Source organism: Lissotriton vulgaris, chromosome 4_1 (genome assembly GCF_964263255.1).
Source record: "Lissotriton vulgaris chromosome 4_1, aLisVul1.2, whole genome shotgun sequence".
Classification (NCBI taxonomy): domain Eukaryota; kingdom Metazoa; phylum Chordata; class Amphibia; order Caudata; family Salamandridae; genus Lissotriton; species Lissotriton vulgaris.
In genome coordinates, this window is record NC_141691.1 from 1,105,460,695 (window position 1) to 1,105,474,609 (window position 13,915).

At 44.4% G+C, this 13,915-nt stretch overlaps 1 protein-coding gene across 1 annotated transcript in view; it reads right to left on the bottom strand.

The window, feature by feature from the left end:
• Window positions 1–13,915, bottom strand: part of GALNT12 (polypeptide N-acetylgalactosaminyltransferase 12) — a 648,514-nt gene that overhangs the window by 12,917 nt on the left and 621,682 nt on the right. Inside the window, exons 8-9 of the mRNA XM_086965330.1 lie at window positions 11,898–12,011; window positions 5,733–5,888 (exon numbers count right to left, since the gene is read on the bottom strand). Coding sequence (XP_086821456.1) covers window positions 5,733–5,888; window positions 11,898–12,011 — 270 coding nt within the window. The remainder of the gene's footprint in view (window positions 1–5,732; window positions 5,889–11,897; window positions 12,012–13,915) is intronic.

A 13,915-nucleotide genomic window follows, 5' to 3' on the forward strand; every position in this document is an offset into this window, starting at 1 on the left:
ATATCCCTTTGATTGGTATCACGCTCGTGAGTGTTCTGAACCTCGCGCGATGCAGACTTATGCTTTGCTGCGGGGTTTAACACATCGAGGCTAGCGATAATGGGCAGAGCACCCTTGAAAGACAAGAGTGGAGAACATCGAATTCATTCGGCTGCGGTGTTCGAATATCTTGTACCCCGAAAGATCCTAAAATGGCGACCAAACCGGAGGTGGAAAAATCACAATTGAAGGCTACTAGAGGTGCAGATTCACCCAAACTAATAAACTGGACCGGTATACTCAACCTAAAGGTTCGCCTGTCGGAGCGGGGAAATCGCAAGACGGAGCAGTTGAGGCCTCGGCCATGACAACGGAGCCCACACTACAAAACACGATGGCCGCCATTGAGGGGGTAAAAGCCTCCCTAGGTCAGAAGATGGAGTCCCTGGATCACAAACTGGACACGGTCTCTATTGAAGTCAACTTGATTCGAGCGGACCTCATGAAAACGAGCGAGAAAGTGAAATCCTTGGATGTCAAAACGGCTAGCCTCACTGATGATGTGGCGCAGTTACAATTGGAAGTCCGGTCTCTTAAGACCTCTGGTGAACTTGTGAGCCAAAAACTGGACGAATTCGAAGGGAGGGCCCGAAGAAATAATGTGTGCATCATCGGTGTGCCGGAGAAAGCAAAAGCGCAGTCCGCTGATCTCTTTGTGGAGGACCTCATAACTAACCATCTTAAGCCCAAAGGCCTGGGGACTTTCTTTACTGTGGAAAGAGCATACAGTGTTCCCGGAGGAAGGCCACGAATCGGGGCTCCACCTCGGCCACTGATAGCGAGAATATTAAATTTTAGGGACAGAGACGCCATCCTGCAGACCTCCAGATCTGGAGGCCCCTATAATATGAAAACTCTTCCATCAGCTTATTTCTGGATTTTACGCAGGCGGTCCAGAAGCAAAGACAGAGGTTTATGGGGGTCAAACGAAAGTTCAGTGGCACGGGACTCAAGTACGCCATGATGTACCCTGCCAAATTGAGGAATGAACATAACAAAAGGGTCTACTTTTTTGATAACCCAGACAGAGCCTCAGACTGGCTGGACAGTCTTTCCTCTCGAGATGAACACCGGAGGCACAGTAGGGAGGAAGAAGAGGGTTCGCAAGAACAGGAATGAGGAAAGTTGAGGAAAGTTGTGACTGCTGAGGGATCAGGGTTAGTCGGGGAACGAACCATTGAACTGACATTTCCGCGACCATATTTAATATAGATATTGGTTTTGTAGGCACGAGAAAGTTGAGGGGTCATACAAGGAACTGGAGGGTCTTTCTCCTCCTCAGATTTACTTTTTGGTAGTTTTTAGTTAGATTATGGGGCGACAGGCACACTGCAAATTGGGGATGCGCAATGGTCGTGAGCAGGGGTGCAGGGAGGGGGGTGGGATGCAGAAACGGTTGGGGGTTGTTGTTTTGTTGTTTTGATGTGTTTGGTTTTTCAGGGCATTATATTTCAAGGCTTCGATTTGAATATGAGCATGTCCGTGTTGCAGGAATTGGAGGGGGGTTGTGCCCTTTTCATGATTTATGATGGGGGTAGGGGGTTGAGGGTATTGTCTTGGAATGTGAATGGGTTGGGGGATAAAATCAAACGTAGTGTGGTTTTACAATTTCTCAAACGTCACGCCCCAGATGTGGTCCTATTGCAAGAGACGCATTTAGTAGGGAATTCGTGTAAAGTGATGCATAGAATGGGATATCGGCTGATTGCGCATGCAGAGTTCACTTCGGGGTCCAGGGGAGTTGGGATCCTTCTCAAGAAGTCTTTTCCGATGGTAATAGATGCTGTTGTAGAAAATGATAGGGGAAGATACATAGCGGTTTCTGGGCGATGGGAGGGTTACACTCTCTCTAGTTTCGATTTACGTCCCCCCAGGTTTGCAGGCAACTACCTTCACTGACTTAAGGAAGGTTCTTCTGAACCTTCCTAGGGGATTGTTAATCGTGCGAGGGGACTTTAACTCTGTAGTATCCGGCGTCTTGGACAGACAGCTGCCTAGAGATACGAGGCGGTCGCTAAGATGGCTTCCGGATTTTATGAAAGCGCTGGGTTTGGTTGACAGTTGGAGACTGTTTCATCTGGACCAACGTCAATACACCTTTCATTCTGGTGCCCATGGTAGTCTCTCCCGTATTGACTATTTCTTAGTGCCCGCGACCCAGGCGTCATATGTAGCGAGGTGACGCACCTGGCTAGGGGCATCTCGGATAACTCGCCTCTTTGGCTCAAATTTGAGATGGCCTATGGATCGGGAGGCAGGGTGGCCCCAGTGAACCCCTGGTATTTGCGTAGTCCTAAATTTCGTAAGGACCTTTTGAAGACATTAGAGCACTATTTCCAGGAAAATGAGGGTTCGGTATCATCGTCGATCTCGCTCTGGGAGGCTTTCAAAACAGTTGTTAGGGGCCAGGCTTTGTCGTGGGAGCCAAAAAAGATAAGAGTAAAGAAGTTGTACGGGTGGAGTCGGAGATAGCGCGTGTCGAGGTTGATTTGGAACGGGAAGTGACCTGTGCTAAGCTGCACGTCTTGAATCTTAAGCAGTCTGAATATAGAGCCCTACTCACTGATAGTGCCAGGACATTGAGTAGGGAGCAGCAGGGTGGATTATACGATGTTGGTGATAAGGCCGGGAAGCTGATCGCTTGGTTAGATAAAAAAGATAGAGCAGACCTAGTTGTCCCCGAAATAGAGACGGCAGAGGGAAGCGCTTCAGCGGCCTTGAAGAGGGGAGGGAGCATCTCCATTTCCGACGTGCAGTGGCATAAAGAAAATAATAAAAAGAACAGACCTGGGCGGCCGGCAGTGAAGCACCATAATATGTGCAGGAATCAGTGCCTTACGTCGCATAGGCAACTTCTAGAAACCAAGCAGCCCCATTAATTAGAGCGACCAGCTCCATGTGACGCCTCTTTACGGGATCAGGGCACTGGTGGTCCCGGCTAGCAGCGCCTTGTAGCTGGTCATTGTCGCTACATCATGGGCTCACAGGTGAAGCAAATGCAGCCAGGCCCAGCATCTCTCAGCCCGAGACGGCGCTGACCAGCGCAGCTGTTTGGCCGGCCTGCGACCTGCATGAGAGTCCAGCGCTGTTCACACAGGGTGCCTCCCTGCTATGTTTTCTCAAGCGGTCCTGGGCTAAAGCTGCTGGTGACCCTGCCCTGCGCCAATGCTGGTAAAGGGGGTAGGGGGCACAGTGGCATACTGAGGCCCATGATGTGCACTTATGGGTTTCTACCAAGACCAGTAGGAGCTTTGGGTAGGGGCTAGCCGGTCGACTATTGTGCATTTTGGCGCCAACCCGGGCCGCATTGTCTTGAGGAGTAGGTTTCGCCTCTTGGCCGGAGCTGCTGGCCACAGCAATGAGGAGGCGGGCCGGGCCTTGCCGTGCTCCTATTATTGTGCAGAAAGTTTTAAGGTACGTGGTTCAGCGCCGAGATGCCCTAGGGCCTTCGTTCGCGCTCTACAAATGTTATAATAAATAAATAAAATAAATAAATGTTGCTAAAAGAACAAGTGCAGCCTAACCGGATGATTTGAAAATGGAGAAAAAAAAAGAGTGCTTTTGACCGTGTAAAGCAGCAAGGAAACGATCTAGTCCGGATGGGCAGGGCCAAAAGGAGACAGGGTGGTAACAAAGAAGCCTCATTTTCAATCGGAGGCCAGCATTTAGCAGAAATGATGATGCCAGCCAATCAAAATGATTAGCGGGGCTTCAACTACACTTCAGAACTCTTATCGATTACAAGACGCCTCGCAAAGCGAGAAGCGCATGCGCGCTCCAACGCTAGGCGAGACCTAATAGACAAGTGTGTTTTATCGTCATGTTAGTGGGAGCAGGATACAATTTGGCAATTGTGGATCCAAGAGTCTAGTTTGTAGGGTTTTGTTTTAACTGTCGGCTCTCCCACATGACCATTTGTATGTTAATGAGCAAATAACTTCCAGGTACATGCATCATTGTAGTCATTTGCGATTTCTTAATTGCGATTTTTAAGGAATCGCAATTAAGAAATCGCAAATGCCTATGCATGTAGAAATCGCAGAAAAATTTGCGATTTCTAAACATTCCTTAATTGCGACTCGCAAATTGCGAGTCGCAATTAAGGAATCCCTCCCCGTTCATTCCTATGGGCCTGGAAGCCCATAGGAATGAATGGGAAGACATTCTCATTTTGCGAATCGCAATTACCGATTCGCAAATGGTGAATGCAATTTCAAGGGTGCAGGGGTGTCCAAAGGACACCCTGTTGCACCCCTGAAATTGAAATGTGCACCCATGTTACGCACACACATGCCCTAGGGGCATGTGTGTGTGCGTAACATGAGACTTTGAAAAATGCATTTTGATGCTTTTTTCAAGAAAATCGCAATTTACCATCACCTTACATGTGATGGTAAATTGCGATTCTTAATTGCGAAATCGCAAATCTTTTTACTTTCTTGCATTGCATTTAAGAAATTGCAAATTGCGATTCCTTAAATACAATCGCAATTTAAGAAATCGCTAATTTTGCGATTTCTTAAATTGCAAGGGGCTTCTTGTTTCATGCATTCCAAAAGCAATTTTTGTGATCGCAAACGGCCGATTTTTGCGATTCGCACCGTTGCGATCGCAAAATGCTTTGATGCATGTGCCTGTTCATCTCTGTGAACTTTAGTTTAGTGTCAAAATTAGCAATATGTAAGGACTCGTTACAGGACATTTTATGCACCGGTCGCTCGTCTAACTGGCTAACTTAATCAAGACATCTGACAAAGAAAAGCCCTAGTATTGGTCAGTCAACTTTGCAATGTTTAAAAAGTGAAAATATTATTTTAATAGTATGAAGAATTGTCCAAATTGAACAAATCGAGCAACCCTATGTAATATACTATGACAATGTAGGGGTTCTTTGAGAGGTGACACACGGAAACTCCTGCCTGACTGCTATCTCCCCAAAGAGTGGGAATACTGAATGAAATAAGGGTTGGTCCCCTAACTACTGGCCTGCTTGCAATAAAGGCATTTATGAACAGTCAGTCACCGATTTTCTTACAATTGTATTACGGATTACGATCTATAGTTACGCTGCATATTTTAAAGCATGAAAGAAAATAAAAACAATAAAAGACAATGGGCTTACAAAGTCACAGCAAACATGCTAGGGCAAATATTGGCAATCAACCATCAAAGAATATGTAGCATAATTGAGCATTAAGAACAAAATATTTACAGGTAATAGCATAACGTATCAGCCTCGGCAGAAGAATTAAAAGCACAATGCCAATGCAATGTTTTTACAAAGGACTGACGCACCAAACGAACCCTAACAGATTATGGTGCTTTATGTTCTGTTAAAGATGCTGGGATGCTTTTTACCAAGCACGATTTATAAACACCCGGGTATTTAAACCTAAAATGTACATTTTTATTTTTGCGCTGTATATGTAAGAGAACATGCAAATCACTCTGTGGCTATTTTGTAAATATAATTAGTCATTTTTGATGTCTATGTCAAAGGCACACCTGCAGGTCTACCATAGGTCCCTTTGACAGAGAATCACACATTTTTCAAACATGCATTCTTAAGCGCCTGGTCATATTGGCTACCAAAAATTGAATGCTATTTGAAATAAATTAGCCTCCGTGAAAGTGTTATTTCTGTTAGAAACAACCAGACACCGAATACACGACTACACAAGTAAATTAAATACCTCTCTGAGAATGATTTTTTGATTATCAGGAACGCTCTTCCCATTTTCTCGACACAGATACATAGTGAGATAATCCGTCCCAGGATCCACGGCTGCACAGGCTTCCGGCTGGCGAGTATTGTAGCGTATTTCATTATATGACGTATATTCAAAGAACTGGAAAACAAGGGGCATACGTAAATAATGTACAGAACAAGTGATAACCCGTTTCATTATTCTGACTGCCTTAAGTATTGGTTTACATGTCCAGCTCTCACATGTAGAATATTTGAGCATTAAGAAACAGCTAAACCAGACCAAGCAAATTAAATCTAATCAATAAACAAGTGGATCAAGGACCAAAAAGCAGCAATACAACTGATGCTATTAAAAGGCACGTAAATTTAGAACCCAACATTATGTAGATAGTGGTGAAATGGTCGGACTGCAGCTGCTCATATTTTATGTTGAAAAGAAGAACAACCCTACATTAAGATTAAATAAAAGAATTCAAGTTAAGGAGCTTGGCCATGAGTTGGGCAACTTCAAAGTCGCCCTGATTGCTCCCGAGTACTGCAACAAGGCGCTACTCTAAACATTCCCCAACAAAAATGTTTTCGTGCTAGGCTCTGTGGCTCTCGCCAACAGAAATATGCACCAGTTGCACATTGATCCTGGCATGCTGACCTTGCTAGGCTGCTCACTTGGACCCTACAAACAAAACAGGTGATGGACCGAATGTGGATCAAAGTCACACATTCACCCCAGTCCAAAGATCTGGGCCCAAATCCATTGTTTTTTTGCACTCCACACCACCCTGGGTTAGACAATGGCGATATGCAAATCAGCTCTGACCCTGTGCCCCATGGGAACAGTCCAGTCCGAACTACAAAAGCCATGTCCTTCCCAGAACGGAATCAAGCATCCGAGGACCGGACCGGTTTCGAGGTAACACCTCTCATCAGCCCGGCTAGCTTGACTCCAGTGGTGTGGAGTGCCTGGGACCCACGTCTGAGCATCCCCAGCGCACTTATGGCGGTATTTGCAAACAAAATAGGTGATGGACCGAATGTGGATCAATGTCACACATTCACCCCAGTCCAAAGATCTGGGCCCAAATCCATCGTTTTTTTGCACTCCACACCACCCTGGGTTAGACAATGGCGATATGCAAATCAGCTCTGACCCTGTGCCCCATGGGAACAGTCCAGTCCGAACTACAAAAGCCATGTCCTTCCCAGAACGGAATCAAGCATCCGAGGACCGGACCGGTTTCGAGGTAACACCTCTCATCAGCCCGGCTAGCTTGACTCCAGTGGTGGGGAGTGCCTGGGACCCACGTCTGAGCATCCCCAGCGCACTTATGGCGGTATTTGCAAACAAAACAGGTTATGGACCGAATGTGGATCAATGTCACACATTCACCCCAGTCCAAAGATCTGGGCCCAAATCCATCGTTTTTTTGCACTCCACACCACCCTGGGTTAGACAATGGCGATATGCAAATCAGTTCTGACCCTGTGCCCCATGGGAACAGTCCAGTCCGAACTACAAAAGCCATGTCCTTCCCAGAACGGAATCAAGCATCCGAGGACTGGACCGGTTTCGAGGTAACACCTCTCATCAGCCCGGCTAGCTTGACTCCAGTGGTGTGGAGTGCCAGGGACCCACGTCTGAGCATCCCCAGCGCACTTATGGCGGTATTTGCAAACAAAACAGGTGATGGACCGAATGTGGATCAATGTCACACATTCACCCCAGTCCAAAGATCTGGGCCCAAATACAGCATGGACACAACACAGCATGCAGGGATGAGGCTGCTCTCCATAGACACCAATGAGGAGTAGGCGCTTCAGGCTGTTCACCCTTGGACTTGGTGCCTGACAGCCACACCTAAGAAGGTCCGGTGCAGGAAGGAAGGGTTTGCAGCCAGCAAATGCATATACAGCAATCTGACTTCCTGGTATCAAGGAATTAATCAAGGAGCACTTTGGGACTAATAGATCCTGTGTTTGTGATGTGCATGGATTCACTACCCTTCTACCTCGGCATCCAGCGACCAGGCAGTGCCCTGCGTCCAAACACTACAGTCTAAGTGATGGTGCAGTATAAGGGGTATTATTTTATGTAAGGCAAACTTACTGACTTTGTGAAAGAGTCAGAACACCAAAATATAACGAGCATTCGCAAAGTCAATCGGGTTTGCCTATGCAACATGTAAACAAAAAAACATTGACTAAGTCAATGGTTTTCACATATGCGAAACCTATTGCATTTGCCAATGCTTGTTTTTAATTTGCACCCAAGATTAAAAAAAATAAAAGTAAGTCTTCAGCTCACTTAGAAGCTTGTTCACGCCCCTCTCTAGAGCTCTGTTTATCTTGTGTCACATGTCTTGGCCTAGGAGGCTGGCCTGTGGATGTTAGCGCCTAATATAGATCAGTGTATAAGAAGCACTTTCGTGACAGACTTTAATACTAGTAAGAAAGCTCAGAGGCTACAGCACCTGAGGTAGAGATCCGAGTATAATCGTCTATTGAATTTATCAAGGAGTCAGTGTATTGACATATTTATGCATACCTATTGTCTTTTTCAAAAAAATAATCAGTAATGATAATCAAACTTATGTTTCATTACTTAACATATTGCAATGATTAAAACAAATATTGGCATAGAAATTATAATAGTGTTATTTTAAAAAAAATGTAAAACTTGTCTGAGTTTTAGTATGACATTTTCAGCTCACAAAATGCAGCCCTAAAAAACAACCACAAGAGAGCCCTGCAATCCCGCTAAAAAGCATAGAGCTCCAGCTTGGAGTACAATAAAAATGAACTAAGCTGTCCTGGGGTCATGGATTTACTAACCAAGGATTGCAGTTTTTTTTTTTTTTTTATAAAGCTGCCGGGATTGGGGGGGCCGGGGGGGGGGGGCACAACCAGGATGAAGAAAAAATAACAAATCCCTTGCAGAGCATTATGAGGCACTTCATTCGGGAGAAGTGAAAAATAAATGAGTAGCTGCTGCCATTCATTAAAAAAAATAATCTTTGGGCTAGTTTGTGGGTATCACGGTGCCCACCCAGGAGTTTGGGGTCTCTGGCCACCACAACTGCACTGTCCCCGAGGGATGGGGTCCCCCAAGCTATACAATGGTTGCCCTCTCACCTCTCCTTTAATCTTAACTTGCAGCCCCGGGGGATGAGGTCCCATGGCCCTCATTAAGGCTCAGGGTGGGAGGCTGATTGCTCCCCCTCCCCTTGATATTAAATCAGGGCCCCAGGGGGTGGGGTCCTCAGGACTAGAAAAAGGGCTGCGGGGGAGGGGCAGCTCATCTGCCTCCCCCAATTTTTTTAAATTGCGATCCCCAAGGCCCACCTCTTGGGTGATTTTCTTTTAATGTGCGGAAGTCCACGCTTTTCTTTGTTTATTTTACAGAAGATTCATGGATCCTCAGGACTAGAAAAAGGGCTGCGGGGGAGGGGCAGCTCATCTGCCTCCCCCAATTTTTTTAAATTGCGACCCCCAAGGCCCACCTCTTGGGTGATTTTCTTTTAATGTGCGGAAGTCCACGCTTTTCTTTGTTTATTTTACAGAAGATGCATGGATCCTGCATAAATCTATTGTAAGATTGGGGGCCCGTGGAGGGGAATCAGGCGTCAAGTGACAGGGTAGTCCCACCGAGTGGCTAAAGTCGATCGATGCTCTCAAAGGTAACCTCACGCTAGCCGACTCTGTTAAATCCCTGGGCTTCATCCTAGACCCCAAACTAACCCTGACAAACCACATCAAGAACTCGGCGAAAAGCGCATTCTTCAACCTCAGACTTTTGAACAAAATTAAACCTTACATTCCCAACAAGGACCTCAAACTAGCCACACAATCTCTAGTTTTATCAAGACTGGACTATGGGAACTCAATCCTAACAGGCATCCCCAAATCGCACCCGGCACCACTAAAAACAACACTTCACGCGGCAGCAAGAATGATCACAGGCTGCAAAAAATATGACCACATCTCCCCGGCACTCAAAGAACTCGAATGGCTCCCTGCGGAAATGCGAAGTACCTTCAGAACGGCCTGCCTAACCCACAAGGCCCTCTACACCGGCGAACCGGAATACCTGACTAACAAGCTCAAAAAAGCAGGCCAAGCCAGAAATTTGAGAAGCTCTAACTCCCTGCTGCTCATCCTACCAAAAACCAGAAGGAAGAGAACTGCGGACTGCTCTTTCTCAGGAAATGCCCCCAAAATATGGAACGCCATCCCCCCGCACATCAGAACTCTACCGTCCTATGCAGAATTCAAGAGCCAACTTAAATCCTTGTGCCTTATCCGCTCCCTTGGTTGTGGATAACTTGGAGCTGCAAACGTCTCAGAATCCATGCGGTAATGTTGAATCCAGCACCAAGAAGCCCTGCTGTCCGAACTTTTCTTCTTTCCAAATTGTCTCTCGCCGATTGCTTTTATTGGGTTTGTCTCATGTTGTTCTCTTTTTCATGTCCTCTACTGTGAAGCGCTCTGATACCTTCGGGTCTTGTTAGCGCTATAGAAAACTTCTAAATAAATAAATAATACATACTCTGCTCCTCCTCCATATTTCTTGTATCTTTTTTCATGGTAAGGGACTGAGTCCCGAGCACTAAGATGGCTGCCATCAAATCTTTGTTGTTCTGGTCTTATAAGATTTGTTGGCTTCACACATCATCTGTGGAATAAAACACACTACATTTTTTTTGCCTTAATATCTCAAACTTCTGAAGAGATTTACACCAAATTACAAAATGCACACTTCCTGGGCCAAGATCTAAATTTCTTCTAAATTTGGTGTTAATTTTATTCTACAGTTTTTGCTGTATCACTGGTAAATTTTCCTATGGAAAAATGAAGGAGGAAAATGTGTTCTTTGAACCCTTCTTGATGGATCAATGTGAAACTTTCCAGGAAGGAGAAGGGGTGGATGAGACCTTTTTGGAAAGTTTTATGAAGATCTGTCAAACAGCGCCAACAATTATAAGCAAATCTAAAAATGCTTTTCCTATGGTAATGGCATTCTTTGAAGAAACTTGTGCCTTTGACGCAACAACTGCATGATAGGCTCATTCTCCAGATGCAGCTATTTGGACACCTTGTGCCCTTCTGCATTAATGGTACATCTCACACTGCGAAGGTCCACTTAGAGGTAAGTAGCACTCTCAGTCCTCTTCACAATTCAGAAAAGGTTTGCATGGACATTGCATAAATGGATTACCACTCCTCATGGTGCACACCTCCCTCTACTAAGTAACAATCATCAAATTTCACTCACAGCTCCAAGATTTAACCCATTACGCATTCCATGAGAGAGCATGTGTTTCCCCTCTTGTGTTGCCCCAATCCCCACCCCAAGCAACCCTTCCGCCCATGCTGTGTTGTTCCCCACACCTCCAAGCTTTCTGTAAAAACATAGAAACAGGGTTATTGTTCTTGTGGTGTGGTTGAACAGCTTAAATTAAGGATTGTTTTTGCTTTATTTCCTGCATGCCATCTATTGTAGGATAGCACAAGTTATGGAACACAAAGACAATTATGGCGCATGGTTAAAAGCCACCTGTTCATCTCACTGGGATGGCCTCTGAGGCAGAAGCTGTACCTAGCATCAAACTGTTCCTAGAGGCTCATAAATCTGATGTCTAAGCTACTGTTGAAGACCAAATGGCTGAAACACTTGGAAAGAAAAAAGGCCTCATCAAGCGTTTCATTTTAATTCTAACACTACTTATTCTTTTTAAATTCTGCTCAGTTCTCCGAGTGAAATGTATTTGAAATTTAAACCATGCCATGTATAAAGATTAAAAAAACCTATAATTCAATGTAGAGACTTTATATACAATAAGATGCGTCTTTGCTTTTCCCCCAGTTTTAGTAATTTTTGTTCTTACTTTTTCTGAATAAGACTTTTCAAACATTGGCAAAGCCAACAACTTTGCATTCCCATTTGACTTGTGAGACCAATTCTATTGGCTATGCAAATGATTATTCTTAATTTTAGGCACAGGGAAATTATATGACTTGCCCAGAATCACAGGATGCTGATTCTGGTTCCCAATAAGATGCAGCAGTCAATCAGGCCTTTCAGCAGCAGCTGGGTGATAGAGATTCATAAAGAGGGCACCTATGTTTAAAATGTAAAACAAATGTTTCCTACCTGATTTTGCCCCATTCCATGACAACTGTATAAAATCACTCGGTGTCCGGTTACCTCATGCTCGTTTGGAGGATTATAATCAAAGCAGTAGTTGATCAAGCCTTTGTTCTTCAGCTAAAGGAAAGTGAAAGAGGTGATTACACAATTAGTCCGGGATTTAAGCGACCTATAGGCCAGAGAAAATTAGTAGCAATTGAGCATGAATTTACTAACATTTACCATGGCATTGCATGACACTCCTATTGAATATTATCGGTTAAGGCCTAGTTCGAGTGTTACTGCTGTAGGAACAACCGCGTCACCATTGTTGCATTAATTGTGCTGCACGTTTCGTGTGAATTATTTAGTACTGTATGGTGCAGACTTAGATGATTGTAACTAAAATAAAGGCAATATTCACTTAAAACGTATTTCGCATTGCACCACATTTTTGAATCTTTACGTTGTATGGTTGCACAATGAAAATCCTTTGTTTCAAAAACGTTTTCAATCAACATCAGAGAAACTGCTTTAGGTAAAATTCCCCTTTTGGCCTTGGACCTTTTGCAAGAAGGTTGTCTGAAATCATGGAAACACATCCTATAGATTGGGGAACACCAATAATGGCAATCTCATTCAGCAAGACACATGCATTTTGTGGGTACACATTCCAATGCAACACAATCCTACAATAACCATAACAGCTTTCACACAACTGACACATGTTTGCTAGAGCCCATCTACACTGATGATCAGAGGCGCTGAAAAGATATGATGAGCTGGTTGTAACTGAATCTAGAGCACTTGCATCACCAAATAAGTTACTTGCATACCTGTCAACTGAACCCATGTGAGAAAGGGAATGTTCAGTCAGCCCTGAATTTTCCTCCAAAGGCAAAAGGACAATGCTACTTACCCAGTATGCATTTGTTCTTGGCACATAAAGCTGTAGATTCATATGCTTTAGCATAGATCGCCATCTGGTGTTGGGTCCGGATGTTTGCACTTTGTTTTTCTTCGAAGAAGTCTTTGTAGTCACGAGGTAGGCGACTCCTCCTTTCGGTGATAGTGCGCATGAGCATCGACTCCATCCCCAGATTGTTTTGCCATAAGGGTGATGATGGAGTTAGTAAGAGTAGAAAGAGATGTCCATGTATAGTGTTTCTATATAAGATAATACTGCAACAGATAACGGTACCCGGGGAGGCGGTTGGGTGCATATGAATCTACAGCTATATATATATATACCAAGAACAGATGCATACTGGGTAAGTAGCATTTTCCGTCCGAGGCATCTGAGCTGTAGATCATATGCTTTAGCATAGACTATACAGCAGTTATCTTCCCAGCGGTGGCTAACCTGTATCTGTTGCACTGGTTTGAAATAGTGTTCTTAAAACGGCCTGACCCACACTAGCTTGTTGTTTTCATACACATCTGCACAACAGTGCTTTGTGAATGTGTTTGGCGTAGACCATGATGCTGCTTTGCAGATGTCATCTAAGGGTATGTTCTCTAAGAATGCCATAGAAGCCCCTAGTTTGCATGTAGAGTGTGCCCTAGGGGGAACTGTTAATGTGCGCTTAGCTTTAACATAACATATTTGGATGCATTTAACGATCCACCGTGCAATACCTGCTTTTGAAAAGGGATTGCCTTTATGTAGTGGTGAAAAAGCAACAAAGAGTTGTATTGGTCTACGAAAAGATTTAGCTCTTTCAATGTAATACACTATTGCTCTTTTTACATCTAATGTGTGAAGAACACGTTCTGCCACTGAGTCAGGTTGAGGAAAAAATACGGGTAGTTCAACAGACTAGTTAAGATGAAAGGTAGAAACGACTTCAGGTAGAACTTTGGGATTAGTCCTAAGAACCACTTTATTCTGATACATTTGTAAAAATGGTTCTTGTATGATTAGTGCCTAGAGCTCACCAACTATTCTGAGAGATGTAATGGTTATAAAAAAGACTACTTTCCTAGTGAGAAACTGTAGCTCACATTTGTGTAGAGGTTCAAATGGTGGGCACTTGAGTCTT